The 22,500-nt window shown below is 38.4% G+C and overlaps 3 protein-coding genes across 3 annotated transcripts in view; all 3 read right to left on the bottom strand.

The window, feature by feature from the left end:
• Positions 1–9,898, bottom strand: part of LOC137994352 (fatty-acid amide hydrolase 2-A-like) — a 27,793-nt gene extending 17,895 nt beyond the window's left edge. The window contains exon 1 of the mRNA XM_068839926.1: positions 9,804–9,898. The gene's annotated coding sequence lies outside the window, so the exon portion shown is untranslated. The remainder of the gene's footprint in view (positions 1–9,803) is intronic.
• Positions 9,899–11,820: 1,922 nt separating this feature from the next.
• On the bottom strand, positions 11,821–16,992 carry LOC137994351 (fatty-acid amide hydrolase 2-like). The gene is made up of 3 exons (XM_068839925.1): positions 16,843–16,992; positions 14,769–15,573; positions 11,821–13,448 (listed from the first exon to the last, which is right to left on the bottom strand). Exons 2-3 carry the CDS (start codon positions 15,478–15,480, stop codon positions 12,508–12,510), a joined length of 1,653 nt encoding a protein of 550 aa, XP_068696026.1. The 5' UTR covers positions 15,481–15,573; positions 16,843–16,992; the 3' UTR covers positions 11,821–12,507.
• A 1,842-nt stretch (positions 16,993–18,834) lies between these two features.
• The window catches only part of LOC137994350 (fatty-acid amide hydrolase 2-like), a 3,874-nt gene continuing 208 nt past the window's right edge, over positions 18,835–22,500 (bottom strand). The window contains exons 1-2 of the mRNA XM_068839924.1: positions 21,943–22,500; positions 18,835–20,234 (exon numbers count right to left, since the gene is read on the bottom strand). The exon at positions 21,943–22,500 is cut by the window's right edge and continues 208 nt beyond it. Of these exons, the coding sequence (XP_068696025.1) occupies positions 19,300–20,234; positions 21,943–22,500 (1,493 nt within the window). The 3' untranslated portion in view covers positions 18,835–19,299. The remainder of the gene's footprint in view (positions 20,235–21,942) is intronic.

The raw sequence follows: 22,500 nt of genomic DNA, 5'->3' as shown, positions 1-22,500 counted from the left end.
TCTCAATAATCAACGCCGAAACAAACGTCAACGAATACAGAGACGTGCCAAGTATAGCTAAGTATGTCATTCAATGACATTTTCGATCCCAAGAGAAAATAAGTTAATTCATTGACGTATTTATGCAAAACGCAAGAGATCGAAAATAGTTGCACCCCGGGGGGGGGACTCCCATATGAAACAGACGGGGATGCTCGTCGTCTCGCTTAGGGGTGTAAATTTTGGATTTTGGTCTCGCTTAGGGTGTTCCGGGCAAAGCGCCAATATTTTATGCCACCAAGGTCTCGTTTAGGGTTCCGCGAAGTAACGCAGAATTACGCGAAGAGAAACAGAAGTCAAATTTCCTTTTAAATTTTCTTTTTAGATAAAAGCATTCGACGATTATGCCTTTTTATCATTAAAACTCATTGCGTGTCGTATTTTTGTGTTTTTAAACGGTCTCTTTTAGGGGTCAAAATTTGCTTAAGCCACGCCTAGATTGGTCTCCTTTACGGGTTAAATTCAAAATTTCCGACGAGCATCCCCGTCTGTTTCATATGGGAGTCCCCCCCCCGGGAGTTGCACTGAGTAGAAGAGAGTTAAGTTCCCAAAAGACCACAGTCGTCATTGAGGTCGTTTAGGTTAGGTTAGGGTTAGGGTTAACCCTAACCCTAAACCCTAAGCCGCAAATCACTCAAAGTGAGACAAGACTGATAGAAAATCACCTATTTTCATGTTACAAAGTATATTATCCTTGGCCAGTGAGCTATGGCACCTTCCTGATAACCGTCGATTAGATTATCAAATAATGGCGTTAATCGTTCTCTTCGAGTGGCAGGTAAACAGAGGCATGCAACTTAAAACCCAGCTGCCACTATGATCTATAGCACTTGGAATATCATCAGTTCATTGAATAATCGATGTTTCCATCCAGTGTCATTTTCTTTCTCTGTTAAAAGTGAGGGTATCGGCCTGAAGCGACAATATAGTACATTCGTAGATGACTAGCTCGCGTGAGCGGACAAGATGAACCAAATCCCGCGCAGTGATTGGCTACCCCGGATTTCTAACTTGGTCCTACAAGATCAAAGATCATTTTTTGGTGTTTTATCCCATATAATAAATCTTCTGTTCACCTTTCTTTTGTTTTCAACATTCCATGCTGGCACTGGTGGCATTAAACAAAGTTCTCGGCTTTTTAATTGTGTTAATTTTTCAAAGTCGCATTTCGAATTGATTGTTCTTAGTGATGCTAGAAGCAACTTCGCAATATCTAGCGGTACTGCAATTGAACTTTCGGAAAACAATTTTGAATTTTTATTTGCGAGTGCAGACAACTAACAAGCAGTTCACAATTTCAATTTTGGCACCGAGGATCTTTTAACCGACCTCTTTACAAATAAAAGAGATTTCGGACTTGAACGACAACGAAATTCAGGCGAGGAATGAAGCAAAAATACCACAAGAAAACGCTGCTCATTTTAACTGATACAGTAATTGTAACGTCGGGTTTAATATTTCCAAGTAAACATTTGTAAAAAAGCTAATTAAAATGCGAGGGGATTATGTATTAATATGCAGCCGAGGATTCAGTCGACTCAAGTAACCTCTTTATGTTCGATCCCAAGAAAAGATAGATTCATTCGAAACATGAAAGATCGAAAATAGTACTGTTGCAGCGGTAAAGAGTTTTTAACCGAGCGAAAATAGACATAATTCACTTAGTACGTCCTTCTGCGAAACACAAAAGATCGAAAAAGATGAAGTAGCAATGAGTTTATTTCCCAAAGGACCACAGTCGTCATTGAATTCGTCGTGTTAAAAAAATTTCAAGTGCACTCTTTGCCATCCAAGTGCAAATGACTGAGCGAGACATCTCCAAAGACTGATCATGATAGAAAATCACCGATTTGCACATTAAAAAGTAGACTAGGAGTAAACCGGGATTATTTAGTGCGTTCGAATGTTTGCCATTGAAATTGACGTTGGGGGAACTTTGTATATGTCCAAGGACAGCACGGTTGATGAGCAGTCATTAGGGAGCTTAAGCGTGCACGTTTTTGAGAAGCGGATGGAAAACGGAAGATAACATTTCGCGTGCCAGGACAGTGGTGTCACCCAGATTTTTATACTAATCATCTCTAATGGAGAAAAGATACTTAATAATTTAATAATTCTCAGAAAAACAGTTAAAAAATTTTGGGCCTTGATAAAAACATGCCTTGTGTTGTAGCCATAGATTTGGTTATTTCAATTTCCAACATGACCAAACGCCAATCACATCAACCGTCCAGAGTGTTTATACCTTCTACTGACTCTGAATATGACTTATCTCTTTTATTGATAAATATAATACTTTGTATGACAAACAATTTGGCTTTAGGAGAAATTATTCCACTCTTCATGCAACTCTTTTAATTACAGATAAAATTCAAAGAGCAATTGAAGATGGCCTATTTTCCTGTGGAATTTTTCTTGATTTCTCTAAGGCTTTTGATACTGTTGATCAAAGAATATTACTAAAGAAATTAACCCACTATGGAATCCGTGGTATTGCTAATGACTGGTTTGCTTCCCATTTGAGCAATAGGAGGCAGTATGTTACTATAGGTAGTATTAAATCAGATGACACTCTCATTACTCATGGTGTCCCACAGGGTTCTGTGTTAGGCCCTCTTCTATTTCTCCTGTATATTAATGATTTCAGTAAGTGCAGCAATGTGTTTAACTTTCACATCTTTGCGGATGATACAAACCTGTTTTATTCTAATTCTAATTTAGTTGAACTTGAGTTCATTGTTAATTATAATCTGAGAATGGTATCTGACTGACTTATGGCTAATAAAGTTTCATTAAATATTGATAAGACAAATTTCATTATTTTCCATCCCCCTCAAAAGGGGCACATAGTCAAACTAAAAATCTCTAACAGGGAGATTGTGCAAGCGAAATTTATTAAGTACTTGGGTCTTCTCATTGACTCACATCTCAGTTGGAAGTATCACATTTCACATATTTCAAGGAAGGTTAAGAAATGTATTGGCATACTCTCTAAGATACGGCACTATGTGACTGGTCTGGTCCTTGTTCAGTTGTATTACTCAGACTGGCGAGTAAGACTTCATACTATTTGCCTAAAGCGAGGACCAATTATGGCAAATTTAACATTCGTTTTTTTGGAGCTAAAGTTTGGAATTCCATTGAAGAGTCATTAAAATCTAAGAGGCGTACCTGTTTCAAAATCTTCTTAAAAGAATCGCTTATCTCCAACTACTGATTGGCTCATTGATGTACTTTATTTTCCAGTTTTAACGTGTGCACTTCCCCTTGTCTATTGTTTTTTGTGTGTGCGCGTGTGTGCGTGAACGGTAAATCGTGTCCGTAGTTCTATGTTAATGTAGGGTATTTGCAAATTTTCCGCTTGGCCTAGCCACTTAGCTCGATTAGCCTAGCTATTTCTATATAAGCGGCTGTGCTCTTTTACCTTGTAATTTTTTCTTTCTTGTATTTATGTTAACTCTATATAATTTCTGGGCACGAATAAAGTTTGTTGTTGTTGTTGTTGTTGTTCGCTCAGATTATCGAAAAGTCAATGTCATCCTACACAAGCTTTCTCAGGATAACACTCACCCGGACAATCGGAACTTCAGCTATTATAATACGACTCCTGGCTTCAAACCATTTTTAGCATTTAAAGATGAACTGAACTTGTCGCACATACATCTTATTGTTGTCAGTCAGCTTTAGCAATTTCAAGCTTCTAGGTATAACATTTGACCGTCTTTGTTAGAAGTGTTCCCTAATCATGATGATTCTCGTTAAGACTTGCGCAAAAGTACTTTACGAAGTGAAATGTGTATACGCAAGAGAGGAAAAAGAGAGGTAAATGAACGGATCCCCTTGCCCCACCATAGTTTTTTAAAATCTATTTTTAGTTTCCCAAAGCTATTTTAAGTTTTCGTTCCCAATGCCACGCATATTTAAAATCAAATTACGACATTACAACTGGCCAATCTGCGTAGAAAGATTCTGCAAGGGGCATATTAGTCGGCGGGAATTTTTCTGTCGTTACACTTTTTGTAAGCAGTCCGTTTAATTTGCTCGGGGAAAGAACGCCTCTGATGTTGCTTCGAGTCAGCTTTTATACTTTTTAGCTTTATTTCTCCGTGGAAGTGATTGTATCGGAACAAATGCTCAAAGTGCGAAAAGACACGAGCAAAGGCCAGATTCCTATGTTGCGAAGGGAGTACTATTTAACGTGGTTGCGAAATATATCCCTTGAGCTCGCGGGCATCCAACTAGAATGCCATCGCTGGAAGGAAGTATGTCATTTCATTCATTTTCTTTCAGTGATCGTTTAGAGTTATGAGATGTCCTTTTAAAGAACATCTTATCTCAACAGAGACGTCGACAGAAATTTAATACCAGCCGCGCCACCTCTATGTTGTGTGTCTGTGTCTGAGGCCAACCTGGTTCACTGCATTTATCTCAGGTGCAAACACTCTCAAGATACATAAACTACCTTAAAAACTTCAAGAACTTATTCTTAGACATTATTCTTAGTTACATCAAGTGATCATGAAGACATGCTTGATAATATGTGCTAAAATGAGTCAACAATGAAATTCCAGTTTATTACTTTATTGGATAATTATGTCCTTGATCTAAAGTAACTCCATCAAGTCTAGCCATAGTAATTATTCATTGTTTCATCATTTATGCTAACAGCGAATTATTCTAAAGTGATGTTGATGTTCTTAGGAAATCTATACAATAGTAAGGAATGATGTGGTCACTGCCATCAGACTTGTAGGTTGTACTGGAATGAAATTTTGTGAATGAGTTCTATTTGGGGAGGTAAAAATTTCACTTGACCATTTGTAGATGTAAATTACACCCACATTAAATGCACAATTAAAATTGTGCATTTGATGTGGAATGTCTGGAAATACATAAACCAGGTCTTTTCTTCTGTGCAATGTTTAAATTTAAAAGGGCAATTCAAGGTAAAGCAGACTTTGTGATAGAACTCTGACACAATATTAACTTGTGGCAGGTGTGGTGGCCTCGTGGTTAGTGTGTTCGACTCCGGAGCGAATGGTCCGGGTTCGGGTCCTGGCCGGGGACATTGTGTTGTGTTCTTGGGCAAGACATTTTACTCCCTCTTTGCCTCTCCACCCAGGTGTATAAATGGGTACCGGCAAAATGCTGGGGGTAACCCTGCGATGGACTGGCATCCCATTCAGGGGGGAATAGAAATACTCCTAGTCGCTTCATGCCATGGAAACTGGAATGGGCTCTGGCCTGATGGGCCACTTGGCTCGTATGCAGACTTTACCTTACCTTACCTTACAATATTAACTACTTGTTAATTTTGATGTGAGCATTTCATGTTCATTCTAATATATTCATTGCTCACTTTGTGGTAAGTTACTATCTCACTGCAGAGAATAAAGTAAAGTTATCTAAATCAGGATGAAAATGTACGAAATGTGCAGCCATTGATCTTAAATGTTGTTGGCCTGTTAATTAACCCTATTGATGAGTAAAATACTACGTTTGGCTGGTTTAGGGGTGAAAGGGATAGTATAGTACATCAATAATAACGGTATTACCTTATCAGTAATTGACTCGGAGCCCGGTATTTAATAACTAATGTGTCCCAATAAAACATTGTTAAGTATAATATACATTGATTTAGGATGATGGAACATCACACACCATTGTGTGTTCATTAAATTTATTTTTTACGTCATTCTTGGTGTATGGCAACTTATAGTAACTGCAAAAAACGTGCAGAAGAAATTGAAGAGAAGGTATACCTGAATATTATGGCTGTTTTGTGTCAAAAAATTTAATTGACCTGTTTTTTGTTTATTTTTGCTGCCATTCCTTGCAAACAGTCACATGTCCCATAAAACTTGAATGTGCAGACAAAGGTAAAAAAATGCACTGTACAAAGTTTAAAGAATTGTTACATTTGAATGTTTATTAATAACTTCTTTCTTTCTAACTTAATTAGGCAATACACACTAAAGAAAAAATGGTAGTAGCTGGATAAATATATGGATAAAATATGAATGGGATTCCCAAGGGGGAAAGGTTCAAATGGGGACACACAAGCCCATGTGAGGCACCCACAAAAGGGAATGAAAATTTTAAAATATACATTATTTACACAAACCAGTTTCAACACTTTCAGGAAGACCTTGTTATTCGAAGGATTGACACTACAATACTTAATCACGTAACAGCAATGTTATGGTACCATGTGAAACATCAATTATTGCTTAACAAGATGCAGTCATTTTTGTGACGTAACAAGTTACTATGGTAATAAGAAAGCCTTGCAAAAACACCCTATATTTAGCTTTAGTTGCTCATATCTGAAAAACGAAGTCGGTGACCCAAATTTTTTATTGCACAAAAGTGATCAGCAGGCCAAGATAAAACTCTCTGCAAAGTTTAAAAGAATTCTGTGGTGTAGATTCAGAACTATCTTAAATTTTCAATTTTGCAGAAAATTTCATTCTGTCATGTCGATTACATCTCAGAAATAAAAAATCGTTTTTGAGATATGAGCAGCTAAAGCCAAAATGTGTGTTTTTTTTGCAGGGCTTTCCTGTTGCCACGGTAACGTTTTACGTCGCAAAAATGACCAAATCTTTAGGCAGGCATTTTTATTTGTAAACATTATTACACTAAGAGAACTTTTGTTATGTAATTCAGTACAATTTTTAATAGCTGGGAATAGCTGATATTTATTGCAATAAAAGCAAGAGTCTTATTTGCAGTATATTGCATTTAATAATGTCATTGCATCTTGATAATTTGGCCCAGAGTTGAATCATCGCATCTCAAAGTGCTAAGTTTCGTTGGAAATTAGTTTAGTTTCATAGAGCATTTTCGTGCACCCTGCCACTTTTGAAGGAAAACTTTCAAAGCAGTTCGATTCGTCACAAATATGTTCTTTCCATACTAATGGTGATCGCTGGACCAAGACATATTTGCATAGATTTGACCGAAAGTAACGTGAACACTGACACCATTGTCTGATTTGGGGAAAGAAAATTTCAGTTGCGCGTCAAACATGCATGCTTTTAGTTCACATTGCAAGAGGAGAGAAGACGAAAAAATGTTCAGAAGGTGTGAAAATCATACATTAGCAATACAGAGACTTTCCATGCCTTAGTCCAGAGAAAGTAAGACTTGATGGTGGAAAAACCAAGCACTGTTTCTTTGATAAGGAAAAGCACTTTGGTACACGAAGGAGTCGAAAACTTCGGGGTTCAGTATTCGCTGTGCCACTTTTACCGGGAATATCTCTAGTCAAACCTTATCTTTGTTGACGGCTTTTCGTAGACCAACGTCAGAGACCAAAGTCCTGTACTGTTAACGAAAGAGTTCAGTTCAAACAGAAAAAGCTATAAACCGATTGACATTCTGCAAAGTGACTCTTTCGTCCGGATAGAATGCATTCGCTTCAAAGAGAGAACAAACGAAATTCTTCTGTCATGCTTTTCTGTTACCTACCTTGACTCCATTCATGGATACATTTTAAGCTGTGAGATCCTTTGAACGGATTACCAGCTCATTTACCAGTGACGCGCCATGAGCAAATCCCGTCGAACTGGCAAATTTGTTTTTCATTCACTTCAAGCGCGGGTATCCTCGTGAAAAAACCACAACAGAAAATCTTAATTCCGGTTCCAGTTACTTTAATACTCGACAACATCCATTATTGTGATTTGCACATTCAATCATGACCATATACCCGTTGCAAATAAGGCAAAATTTTTCCAACTTCGCGCAATTCTTTGACAAGCCTGAGCACACCGCAGCATTGTAAAACAGCCGATCTAAGCATGTTTCGTTTCATCCGAAATAAAGGACTTTCCCATGTAGAAGGAATTGCCGAGGTCTTTCTATGTTTTGTCCTCCTTTCAGTATTTGTACCACAAGCGCATGGATAGCATTGAAAGTGAATGCAATAAAAACTACACCTAGAGACAGCGTCGACATCTTTTCTTCTCGCGTTCTAAGACTGTCTCGAAGGTTTTCAACCAATCACAATGCAAATAAAATTGAATTTGCCATTGATAATGCGCATGCGTAACATTAGTCAGCTAAAATTGGATTTTTAAAAAAACCCATCATGTATGGGGGATCCCTTCCCTCACTTCATCCTCTCTTGGTATATGACGTGTATCTTGATATTGGGTGTCCTGTGGAATCGCTCGGTAAAAAAGTTCTGTCGTGTACTGTGCTGAAATTCTGAGGTCGCGATAATCCAAATCTCAATAGGAATAGCACGGTGCAAGGCAATAGATGATTCGAACTCCACGTTATAGAATATTAAGCAGATTTAATGACAGATCCTTAGCCTGCTAGCAGACTTTCTCTCTCTCTCTTAGTCTTTACGGTGGGCCTGCTCGCAGGATAACAGATCCTTAGAGTTCGTAATAATAGCAGTCGCGTGTACAATTCACTGTAATAGGAATGTTCGAAACCTAGTTACGAAGTAACAGATCGCAGTCGTAGGGAGTAGTAATACACGCAGTATAGACAAAGTAATAGCAGACGTAGTCGACGTAGCAAATGTAGACGAAAACAATCAGTGAAAGGTTCAGGCAATTCTGCTTTTTTACAAAAAGATCAACTCTTCTACTTGAAAAGAGCAAAAAAATTAACTTTCTGCATTTATTTTTCATAGAACAACATGCAAAATTTTACCTTTTTTGTTAATGCTAGTCAATCGGGTGAAAAGTTAAAAAAAGGAAAAAGGCGGGTATTTTAAGCTTTCGAGTGAAAATATTTTGACGTCAATATTGTCCACTTTTCATGCATTTCTCACTTTACCAAACAAAACTTTAACGCGCGAAAAAGGTACCTTTTTTCAGTTAGAAGCGATCTCTTAAAAAGCGCGAAAAAGGTACCTTTTTTGCGATTTAGAAACGTTCCTATCAAAAGAGCAAAAAAGGTAGCGGTTGGAAGCGATGTTCAAGGAACCTTTAAAAATAAACGGCGTTTTCAAACTATATTTAAAACCGTTTCAAATTCTACTAATTGACAGATGTCAACCGTTTATCGCCATTTCTTTTGCTTGAATTGACTGACCCACCAGTCAAGTTTTCGCACTAAAATGTTCCACCTTAATCAATAATGCTCCATTTTTTCCAGTGCTCGCTTCTCCCCAAAAAAGTCACTAAAATGCTCGATAATGCTCATTATACCTGTTTCAAAGGTGCACGACCTGATCACGTGCGACTCGAAAGTTCAAAACGTTGTTTCCCTAGGGTCCGGAGTAAGTGATAAAAATTGATTTTATCAAACGAGTTGATAAAGGTCGAATTCACGGTGGTTATTCGACCTTTATCAACTCGTTTGATAAAATCAGTTTCTGTTTCAATCTCCCACCGACCCAGTGCCACAGTTTCTTTAGAGACTAAAATTTTGTCCGGAGTTAGTGAGTTTCGTTGGTCCTAGGGAGTTTGTGAGTTTTGACTCATGACACGTTACTCGTTCTCCTCCATTTGGAAAATGTATTTGAGTTCAGTGGAAGGTATAACAGTAACACTTAACTCTAAGCATAAATAAAACAATCAAAAAACTATCCGCGTAGCGATTCCGCTTGAACAGAACTTATCTTAAAACACTAAAATAGATTATATAATATACTTTGGTAATGGTAACAATGATCAATCCTGTTGATTCCAGCAGATTCGTCCGCAAATCAACGTCCTCTTCAGGAAATATCGCAAGACTTGATAGTTCCGCGAATTTTAGTACTACCGGTATTAGCTATAACGAAATAAAAGACTTACGTTGGTCGACGACTCGCACCAAAGGTAACAAAAAATAACAATCTAGCAGCAGCAAAATATCTTGTGATAGCAGCTCCAATGATAGTGGGATAACTGATAATTTTTACTAGTGACTTTGCCTCTTTATAATAGAGTACGTGTATTATGCTTAGGGCGTTAACTGAGTAAATATGTTCCCGCTCTTTACGCCTGTCCTAACGGAAAGAACCGTATCCTGACATTAGCGTTAAAACCTACAAAATGTTTGTAGAAAGATTGATATAATCACGTTCTATAACCTAAAATTAAAACTGTCTTCAAGCAACAATAAGACAATAAACTAAAGAGCAAAATAGTAAAAGGTAAAAACTGTTAAAATGTTTGACTAAACGTTTTCGATCTTGCGATCATCTTCAGAGTAATTAAATTGCATAAACCAACTGTTTTATATTTGTGGTTACGTGATACCAGTTCCCATGGGGTATAGGGTAAGGTGGAATGACTGGACTTGTTTATTTAGGACTGGTTTAAACTAAAGAGCGTTTCAAAACTAACATGTCGGAGTTCAGCTGAATAAACACTGAAAATTTCACGATGAAGGAGAAAGGACACTTACGATGAAATGGTCCTTTTGACAAAATTAAAAGATGGCCACCTGCCATCTATTATGCGACAGCTAAAAGCACATGGTTTTTAGAACAAAAAAGGGAAATCGCTGTTTCAAATATAAAATGAAATTGCAATACAAGCGGTTAATTGCCGAACCAGAGCTTCCTTGTGGAAGGATGCAAATAGCTGTTGGTGTCAACTAGTAGATTCTCTGCTCGTTAACAACTATTCACTGGAGTGAAGTTGGCTAGGTGTGGCTATTTGCCGAGCCGCGAACCGGAGGGTATATACTAAAACAATGAGAAAACATCATTTAGCTCATTTATTCCTGCAACGAATGCAATATTTTCTAGCGCAACTGACACCAGGCGAGTTGCTTGGATGTGACTGATAGCAAACGATATTCGTAGTTTGAGTAGCCAATCAGAGCGCGGCTTCAACGCTTTCCACTGTTTTAGTATATATCAACCAAAAAGATGAAGATCTGCCGGCTGCAACAAAATCATCAAAAAGACGATCATTTTGAAACAGAAAAGAAAGCTTTATGCTTTGAGTCTTACAAAGATTCACTTCAGTGTCGTAAAAAAGAAGAAGTTATCTATTATGATACTATTGTACTAGTTGTTGTCTCTTAGGTTACTTTAATAATTTGGTATGTTTGCGACTGGACTATTGTTCAAAGATCACCCAATATGAGTAAAAAAGGAATCAGTTTTTTCTGTTTTCAGGTTTATACATACCACTTTTCAAGTAGTGTTATAACCAGGATGACGATTGCCGTCTTTACTTTTGCAAATCCTTCATAAAACTTTTAAAACGCCATTAATAATTTAAAAGACTAGAAAGGCTTGCAATTCTTGGACGCCTTATTGTTTTTATGTTTCAATATCATTAGCAAAATCAAACGGTGTCGAAAACCTTAGCTTCAACACAAAAATACACCTCCCTCGTTTTGCTACAAGAATTCGAAAATCACCATAACAACGTTTCAGTAACTGGTAAAACATCAATCCCAGAAATCTCGCTCGGGATTCTAAGATAACTACCTTCACAGGTAACTGAGGACGTGGGGAGAAAGGGATACAGGTATATTGTTTTATGGACTGCAAATCGCAAGGTTGAAGTTATAGTTAAGGCGTTTGTCATTTAGTGCAATTTTCTTCCTTCGTTTTCGGCAGTGATTGTAATTGTTCACAACACTCTTCCAAGTGATAACTTTAAACCTCGCTACATGTCCCTTAGGATTCAGCATCTTGAACTTTTTGGGACGGACAATTGGAAATACTGGGGGGAGGGGGTGACAATTCCCCAAAAATTGTCGTGTAAAGGAATACTGTGTTCAAAAAATCCTGCATAAAATTAACATACAATATAAGGTAGCAAAAATGTTCTTTAAATATCTAACAAGTAAAGGAAGTCGAAATTCTCAATTCGTGTTTCAGTACTTTATTCAACAACAACATCTGTTTGATATTTTTCCATATAGACAAAACATAAAATAATAGTAATTTGCCTTTCTTTTGATACAATAAATATTATATTCAATAATGCCAAATTATATTCATCTGAAAAATATTTCAAAAACATATATTTTACACTATAATACATTAAAATATCTTTTCAGCCATATCACTAAACACAAAATATTATTCAAGAACAACTGTTTGATATTTTTCCAAAAAAAAAACCAGGACATAAGTAGTAATTTGTCTTCCTTTTGATTCAATAAATATTATATTCACAATAATATTCTATTCAGTTATGCCAAATTATATCAGTCTCAAATATATTACAAAAGCATATATTATATATATATATATAATAGAGAACTATAGCTTTTTTTTTTAGCCTTATCACTAAACATAAAATATTCAAAAATAAATAGCAATTGGAAATTTTGAAATATTTCTCTATAAACAGAAACAATGGCCAAAGTGGCAAAATATAAAGTTCTCTCATATTGATACCTTCTTTAGAATGGGAAGATGAAATTGCTTCACTGGCAGAATAAGTCCAATATCTGAGACATTTCCTCATTCAAAAGATAGCAATAATACATAATTTAAACATTTAGGAAACTCGAAATTCTGTGCCGTGACTACGTCACGCAAAACAACTAGTTTGTCATCTGGTCGGACAATTTACCCGGGCACCACTTCCTCCATCCACCAAACTCGCAATCAAGTTGCTTAGCAACTGCAAGTGACAGCTTGTCGTTATTTCTTCCGGCAACGATCTGTATGCCAAGCGGAAGTCCGTCTCTGTCAAGACCCAAGGGGCACTGCGTAACTGGCAGATTCATGACGTTAAAGATCCCGGAGAAACTAAAGTTCATTGGAGCAAGAAGACATCTCTGATGTGGCCGCGCTGTATGCGGGTATGAGGGCAAAAGCAAGACGCCGTCATTGCCAAGAAGATCCTGAATCTCTTCACGCATCTGGGTGCCTATATTGACAAACTTTGACAATGCGCCCGGAAAGGACTGGTGAAGGGACGCCATTCCAAGCATGGTCATGGTAGCCCAGTGATACTTTGAGTGTCCCAGAAAAGACTTAAAAATCTCCACAACTGGGTGTATTGTTTCTGTAGTTTTACCGTTCTGCTGAAGCTGTGCACTGAGGGAACTGGCGTTCTTGTGGAACAACATAGCGAGCCAAATAAAGGGAGAGTATTGGAACGATTCGATTCGAGTATCTCGAACTGTAGCACCAAAGTGCTCTTCCAGGAAGGAACAAACTTGAGTTTGGCGTTCCATCAATTCTGAATTGGCAAGTGAACTAGTGAGAAGAGGGTAGTGTGATTCATGAAGAGTGTAGACCTTTAGGTGGGACAGATCCACTTTTTCATCCAAACCCAGTTCATACGCTTTTGGGCCTGCCATGGCCTTAAGCATAGGAACCAGATCGTCGGCATAACGACACATTGGTCCGACGACAAGGAAATCCTTGACGGTCTCACTATCACCTCCTGGCATGTGTCCTTCATTGGGGACAACTCTAGCGCTGGGTTTGTGACCAAATATTCCATTGAAAAGTGCCGGAATGCGTATACTGCCAGCTGCAAGAAGAAAGTGATTGATTGTTAAGTTCTCAAAAGTCCACAAGGGGAAAAATTATTACCCGCTTATGTAAGAGGTTTCTCAAAGAAAATAAAGTTATTGTTGGCCGCTAACCTAACTTCTTACGCAGGCGTAACTTTGAACCGCACGTCAAGGTTAAAATGCCCCAGTGACCAAAAAATCAGTACTTATTTTTCTTTGGATTTCAAAACTATGTTAACTAAACACTAAGCGACCAAAGTTTTAAGCCTTGATTTGAAGACACCTGTTTATTTTAACTGGAATTTTCCTATTTAATGGTCCGCCATTACTATCTTTAAGATCTTGAGAAAGCTGGATCCAGGAGAAAATGACGTCAAAGGATCACTAGTTTAAGAATGCAATGCGCGTGTACGTCGCGGAAATAATATGCTGCAGCACAGGAATTTTGGGCTTTCAGACTTTTAAACTCGCGTTTTGCATACATAATAAGCTGCATTCACACGCTGAAATTTTAAGCTAGTGAGCCTTTGACGTCACTCTTCCCTGGATCCAACCCTCTGAGGTCCAATCGGTCAGTTGTGAACGTGAGTACTGGCGGACTGCCAAATCCAAAACTTACACTCAAAGTGAACGGCCTTTGCATAAAAATCAAAGCTCAAAATTTTGCCTGAGTCAGGTGTTGGGCAAACATAGTTTCAAAATCTGAAGAAAAAAAGGATTAAGCGATTTTCTTTTATTACGGGGGCACTAACAATCTCGCATAATTTTAATTCACTGAGAACTCAATAGTTCAAACACAGGAACGATTGTAAACACCGCTTTCATTTTTGCGCAAAAATTTACATTGGCATTTCTCACTGCCGTAGTTTAAAAGTGACTCGGCGGCTCGCTTGTCGCGTAGAAAGAGTTGGTATGAGCGACTCCTTGGCTGGTCAGTCAGTAAGCAGCAACCAATTGCGAACACCCGGCGAATATAAGTTATCTTCTATTTGCTTACTAACAGTCTTCTTAAGTCACTTCGGTCCGTATGACCGCTAAAAATTGAAGCCCCCGCATTCTATATACTATGATTGCTTCTTCTAAGGAGTGGCCTTATGTCGCTCCATGCCGATGAGTGCTTCACAAAGTGTAAGCTACTGTTTCGCAAACAAGTCATGTCACTAACAAGTCGATTCGCCTATGTTGAGTCGATTCGAGCGACATCCTCACAAATGGTTTTTAAAGTGAAAAGCAAACTACGGCAAATCATGGTATCACAATTTTACAAGCAATAATTATCTATCGCATTATTGTTTTATCGATTTATTACGATATTTCAGCATGAATTTGTATCTTACCCAGGTCAGAGCCAACACCACAAACGGAACCAGCGGCGGAAATGATGGATCCTTCTCCACCTGAACTTCCCCCTGCCATCTTTGATGTATCGTATGGATTGTTTGTCCTTCCATACAGGACATTGTCTGTCTCAAACCACATACACAGCTCACTGCAGTTTGTAACGGCGATGGGGATAGCGCCAGCCTCACGGAGATTCTTAACAACTATCGCGTCTTCCGTGGCAATCGCATTTCTTCTATCCACCAGTCCAGCTGAATGTGGTAATCCCTTGCATGCGAACGATGCTTTCACGGTTACTGGAACTCCCAACAAAGGTTTGCTTAACAAAATAGTTTTTTCCTCATCGGATTCTGGCTCGTCAGAATCGAGTACTTGATCAATGTACCTTGCTTCTGCTATGGCTTCCTCGAACCGATCTCCAACCACAGCGTTCAGTAACGGGTTTACTTCATTAATCCGGGTGATAAACGCTTTGATTGTTTCCTCGCATTTTAGCTCGCCCTCCTTTATCTTCTGGGAGATGACATGTCCCGGTAAACTTAAAATTGGGTCTGCCGGCTTGGAAACGCATTCTTTCTCTTTTAGGAAAGGCATTCTTTCTTTTTCTGACTGAACTGGAAAATAGTTGTCCCACAGAAATCCAACTCGCGACTCTGTTGCTTTTAATGCAAAGTAAAAAAGGGGTAAACTTTCCTTGCAGAGATCCATTCGTGCGCCTGTATTCAAACTGTCTTGTTTTTCGAAAAGTGCTTTTACAAATCTTGGTTTACAAATCTTGGTCTATAGTAGCCCTCGTTTTCCCTAAAGACACAAAAAAGAAGACGAGCCGGTAAACATCATTTGTCGTGGACCTGACAGTGTACCGACGCATAACCATCAACAAAAACATAAACAATTGTTTTACTTCTATTCCCGGGTACAGATGATGTTGAACGCAAAGAAAAGAAGAATATTAGGTTTCCTAAAGAGAAATTGAGAAACCCGAACAAAGTTGATTAAAAGGTTAAAACAATGCTTTCTAAAAGTCAGAATACACGAGGGATCTCATTCAATCAACTGAGATAATCTCATATTCAGTCCCAAGAGAAAATAGATCTAATTCATTTTAATTGCGGTGGTTCCCAAAAAGGACGACAGGTATCGTTGAGGTCCTTGAGTTAAAAGATTTCAAGTCCCTTTTTTGTTAATATCCAAACTCAAATGACTTTGAGTGAAATGCTTGTGCCGACTCTTGCGAAAGTATGGTTTCAAATGCAGTCAAAACGAAATTGAATTAGTATGACGCTCGAGAGGATGACTTAGGCAGAACAAATTAAATGGCTATATTAGTCTACAAGAAAACCAATAGCGTCAATATCGACTACTTTATGATTAACCGAGAGGAAAAAGTGACGCCTTGCCGTATTGATCAAGCGATAGCAAGGAAAAACTGAGCCTTCGAATGGGCACTTCTCTGCATTCGAATACCGTTCAAGACTAGATTTTATTTTTCGTGCTTGCTTGCATCGAACTGCGATTATCTTTCTAACCATAAGTTGTTAATTGTGTGACTTTATAGTTGATTCAAGTGGAGTTGATCACATCCCTTGGCCAATTGATCGTCTCAAACCGCTCAAGTCAGGCCACCTAACCTGTATAATGCCCTGTATTCCGCTAAAAAATAAGTTTCGAGACAAATGATAAGGTAAATTTCGTCAAAATGCTCGAGAATCAACGGCCAACGGATTCATTCAGGAACCGAGATCATCTTTTTATGTTCGATCCCAAGAGAAAATACTAATCAACTAGTAGTCTTTAAGCAAAGCGCAAAAGATCGAAAATAATTGCATTAGTATTAAGTTCCGTTCCCAAAGGACCACAGTCGTCGTTGACATCGTCTAGTTTATAAGTTTTGTTATCCAATAGCAAATGACTTTAAGCGAAACATATCGCAAGACCAAAATTTAGCAATAATAGCTTGATATAAAAAAAATCCTTCTAAATACTATAAGCTTAACCTACCACAATGTAGATACTACAAATATATGTTGTTCTCACGTTTAGGAGCCTAAAGAAAATGTGTTTACATACCAAGGGTTATGCTTGTAGATATGTCCTTTCAACTGATTTCACCTGTTGTTCAAAATCTCCTACTTAGCCAACTGAATGTACTGAGCTAAGCGCGGCCAATTTATAGTAGATGTTAGGAAACTATGAGCACGATTCTAAACCAATTAAGAGTAGGGTTAATTCTAAGCACTCTCGAATTAAACAAAGGATTTCTTAAGGAAATCGCATGTATGTGGTTACTACAGACACCGGATCTGTGTAATGGGGGCGCCTAACGCAAACACGTTTTCAGAACTGTGACGTAGATAAGACTATGACGTAGTTAATTATCCCTCCCGGAGAGTTGATCCTCTTTGTCTGCGCTGATTGACTGACGTGGACGATCATAAGCGAGTCAAAACGTGAAATCACGAAGATCGGAATTACAACACAGATATCAAAAAACACCGGAACGCATTTATTTATTTAATACATTCCCAGGCATGAGTTATATTATTTCTTCTAATATGGCATGTCAGTGACGTTAAAGCGTTGCTCTGCAGTTTACGTTTCTCTCAGATTTGAGTTTAAGCAACGAACCAGTGGCAGGCAGGCGAGCCCGGTAATCTATTTGGAATTAAAAAGAAAGAATGCTTGTTATTGGGCATACGAACTGAGCATCCCGAAATCATTTGTGTCACGCATTGATTTTGTCAATCGGTGCTACTGTATGCCTATGGATCGTTTTCACGTGACGTCATCATTTCCTAAAATCCAAAACTAAAGAGCCACGCAAGTTTTTATCCTCATCAGGCATAAGAGGCGGTACATTTGTATCCATTTGCAATTTTAAAGCTCAATAGCGTGCTTCGTTTGGAAACCAGAGCATTTTGAATTTCTGAGTTATAGCGGTGCGTGACACGAGGCGACGATCGAGTTTATTGAGAAATGTATATTTATCTCATGGTTTTGAGCCTTTTTAGAATTTAAAGCATTAGGAAAAGTGCTTAGGTAAATAGCTGTTTGTTCAGTAGAGATGATCACCCGCCTAGATAGCCAAAGTAAGTAACAAATGTTGACACTATTTTCTGGCCGCCATATTGGTGCACCACAGAAGTACACCAACATAGCGTTTTCATACTGGGCTCTGTAAATTTCTGCGAAACATTTCGACGAATATCTGAAGTTTGGGGAAACGCACAGGCCTAAACCTAGGAGAAGTGTCTTCTTCATTTATCTTCTACAACATCACGAATTCTTGACTTTTTCCACTGGATGGTTTTTGATTTATTTTTTTATTGCAAGACAGTGAAAACGATTAAATAAGATCGAAAGAGGTGTCTTTTCGCAGTCATAAGGAAAAATTGACTTTTTAGAAAGAAAACGTTCAGGGTCAATAACATATTTTATTATATCTCTCAGATAGTACGCGCGCTGTAATTGGCTAAATTAGCGGGCCGTATTCTACAGTACGGCTCGCTGTACAGCCCGCTAAATTTAACATTTCGACAAAACATCATCTAGCGAGTTTTTCATGTCATTTCTGTTGCATAAACTTGTACTGAAAACTGTTTGAATCTTGCAAGCAACTATTTCAAACTTAACAGCCAAGAAGATTTAGTTTTTGGGATTTTGGCACGGCATTCTTTGTGGCAGTTGAACCTTCCGCTTCACTTTGACTAGTTTCCTTGCCCGCGCGCCGGTTAACCTCAGAGATATAATTTATAATCAACGGGAAAAAACGAGGATCCGTAACTTACAGTACGGACCGAGAAAACGAGGTTAGTAAGAGGTATATGTTATTACATGTAGTGCCGTTTTAGTTCGCCATCGCAGTTACTCCGTCAATGTCATTTAAGATTTAAGTCAGGCAAAGACATCAGCAAAAAACTGAAGCGTGGACATCAATGAAGGTAACTCAAATAGGTGGCCATCAAACAAAAAAGATTGAGCTGATATTGATGAAAATAAAATAAAACTCCTCACTTCACAACGAACTGGTTGTTTGGATCCCATTACGTAGAAGTATGTAATAAAAACCGGTTTTACTTTCTCCCTCAAAATATATCTGACATTTGAAGAGATCTCGGCACCCTAGATCGCTTGTATTTTGAGAAGCAGATAAGCCCGTCCTCTCCCACAAAACAAAGTTAGATATAATAAAAGAAAAAGGAAGAGAATTAGCCAAAATTCATTACACTGTGAAGTTCATTCCGATCATTGAAACATTAGCGACCTGCTAAATCTTTGGATAAAAAGCACAGTTCAATACCCGATGGGCCTGTTTAGGGTACCATCTCGCTTACCACAACTCCCATATCTAAGAAACACGGAAGTGTTTGAGCAACGAAAAGAGAAAATTATTCAAGGAAAAAAATTGTAGTGTCTCTAAAAAGCGAAACATCAAAGTTCCAGTAAAAAGGAGAGTAAACACCCTCTGAAAAAGTGTCGGCTGTGATAAGTCCAATTTTTTATATTTGAACGTTAAAGTTTGAAAGTTCACAGTCTTTTCTTGTCAGCCTTTTTCCCGGGGTACCACTCTCTCCATCCTCCAAACTCATTTTCAAGTTGCTTAGCAACCGCAATTGACAGCTTGTCATTGTTTTTTCCTGCAACGATCTGTATGCCCAGCGGTAGCCCGTCTCTGTCAAGACCCAGAGGGCACTGCGTGACTGGCAGATTCATGACGTTGAATACAGAGGTGAAGCTGAAATCTAACGGCGCTAGAGAGGATTTCTGATGTGGCACTGCTGTGTTTGGAGCCGAAGGATAAAGCAGAATGCCATCATTACCAAGCAGATCTTGAAGCTGCTCTCGCAGTTTAGTACCCATCACAACAAACTTTGATGAAAAGTCAGGCAACGAATCTTTGAGATGTTGTATTCCTGCCGCAGCCATAGTGGTGTAATGATATTTTGAGTACCCCAAAGTATACTTCAAAATCTCCAAGAACGGTTTAGGGGCCGCTGCTTTGCCCTTGCTCCGTAAAATCTGCGCTGTGAGTTTGTTTTTCTCCCCCGCGAGAATCATGGCACACCAAATAAGTGGGGAGTATCGAAATGATTCCATGTTAGCGTATTCGACTGTTGCACCAAATCGTTCCCTCAGAAAAGCGCAAACTTTTGTTTGATATTTTATCAGTTCTGAATCGACGGGTGAAGTTAAAAATGGAAAATTCGATTCGCGGATAGTGTAGACTTTAATGATAGACAGATCCACTTCTTCATCCAAGCAAAGTTCGTGAGCCTTAGGGCCTGCCATGGCTTTTAGCAAAGGGACAAGATCGTCCGCGTACCTACACATTGGTCCCATGACAATGTACTCTTTTAATCCTTTAGACGCTTCAGGTAAATGTCCGTCATTGGGGATTATGGAGGGACTGGGTTTGTGTGCAAATATTCCGTTGAAAAACGCTGGAAGTCGCACACTGCCTCCTGCAAGAAAATCACGGTACAAATCAATTGTTTGAAATCGGAAGTCAGAAAGATCATGGTCAGTAGTTCATTGGATAAGCAACTGAGCCATCAATCGATATCAAGCCAACTGGGAATTCGTCCATTGTGAGTTCAAAATATATCATGTAACACTGGTGAATTAAATGATTTTTAGAATATCAGAAAATTCACATGTTTGAACAGCGTAAGGACAAGAAATGAAGTCAGAAAAATCGTCGCTGTTAGTAGATTAACAACTTGAAGCTGAAACAAACTTATGTAAAATCAACAACTACTAAAAATTGGACTAGAATTTATTACTTAAGCAATGGAGGACTTTTTGCGTGTTTCCATTGCTTCATCTAAACACGACTGAAGGGGAGTTGGGAAAATTCGAGACGGTTATGCAAACCAGAGACGCAGTAGAGGGTTTGCAGAACTGTCGAGAATTCTTCCAACTTCCCCTAGTGTTTAGATAAGGCTATGGAAACACGGGAAAAAAAAGTCCTCTATTGCTTTTATAAAATAGTTTTCAAAGATAATTCGACAAATGAAGGAAAATGCTGGTTATTTTTACTTCTACATTGACACAGATTTTCTTGATACACGCTCGTATCTCCTATCAGCCAATCAAAACACGCGTCTGACAACACATAACCAATCAAAATTCGTGTGATGTCACAACCGTGTTTCCATACTGTCATCTAAACACAGCTATTGACCAATGAGAGTGCGCGTACTATCCTAATTATTTTGTAAAGAGCACTCTTCTAGCTTTTTACCAATTGACAAAATTTCAGAAAGGCTCGACAACACCTCTTTAGTCCCATTTTCCTCAAATACTGAAGAGTAACCTGCAATCGGCTTTACGAGAAAGAGTTCTTTGGATATTTTTATGGCTACATAGAATACATATTTGACAAATAAAAGCACTCTGTTTCTATGACCCCTTTGCCGTTTTAATGGCGTCATCAGACCGAGATTTTTGCTATTTTCCAATTAACTGATATTTGACAAATTCTTTTCAATTTTCGATAAAAAGATGCATGCAGTCTGTTGTCACAAAGGTCACAAAAAGTCAAGAGTGGCCACGTACCTTCAGATTCATCAAACAAAGGATTTCTTTCACTTGGTGAGCCTCCGCAAGCATAATTAAGCTCACGTAAATATAGAAAAAGAGGACTTAACGTAGTTGCTTACTGCGTAAATTCTCTTTCCCGAATCCATTCTATCAAATAGCACTGGTTAGGCGATAACCGGCTTTAGTATGGCTACAACTCCGAGAAAGAGCCACATTTAAGACCAAGAACATTGAAAATCCTTTGTCCTTTGAAAGAGGTGAATTAACATAAGATTATTATTTAAAACTCCTTTCAAAACATCTTGAAAATTTACTGGATAAATCGTTTTATTTTTATAAACCAGTCGAGATCTTATCTAATTCAGTCTTAATGTTAAAATGGATAACTGTGAAAGGACAGAAATTACTGCCGGGGTTAAGTCAAGTTTTCAATATTCCGATTCGAAATGTAAAGCTTAACATGTTACTCTTAAATTTCGTATGACACATTATTAGGATAGCTTTGCACATTAAGCTTTAGTCAAATCGATTTCTAGTCATTATGACCGGCACAATGAATATCGAAAACACTTGTTTTGACGGTAGAGTGTAGGGGAGAACGAATAAGCCGATATTCCACTGACTTACCGACATCAGAGCCAACACCACAAACGGAGCCAGCGGCGGAAATGATAGATCCTTCTCCACCTGAACTTCCTCCAACCATCTTAGATGTATCATATGGATTGTTTGTCCTTCCATACAGAATATTGTCAGTCTCAAACCACATACACAACTCGCTGCAGTTTGTAACAGCGATAGGGATAGCGCCAGCTTTACGGAGATTCTCCACAACTGTGGCGTCTTCGGTGGCAATCGCATCTCTTCTATCCACCAGTCCAGCCGAATGTGATAATCCCTTGCATGCGAGCGATCCTTTCACGGTTACTGGAACTCCCAACAAAGGTTTGCTTAACAAAGAGGATTTTATCTCATCGAACTCTGCCGCGTCAGAATCGAGAACTTGATCGATGTACATTGCTTCTGCTATGGCTTCCTCGAACCGATCGCCAACCACAGCGTTCAGTAACGGGTTCACTTGATAAATTCTGTCCATAAATGTTTTCAAAGTTTCCTCACATTTTAAATGACGTTGTTTTATCTTCTGAGAGACAACACATGCAGGTAAACTTAAAATATGGTTTG

This window comes from Montipora foliosa, chromosome 3 (assembly GCF_036669935.1).
Source record: "Montipora foliosa isolate CH-2021 chromosome 3, ASM3666993v2, whole genome shotgun sequence".
NCBI lineage: Eukaryota > Metazoa > Cnidaria > Anthozoa > Scleractinia > Acroporidae > Montipora > Montipora foliosa.
This window is presented reverse-complemented; position numbering and strand designations above follow the sequence as displayed.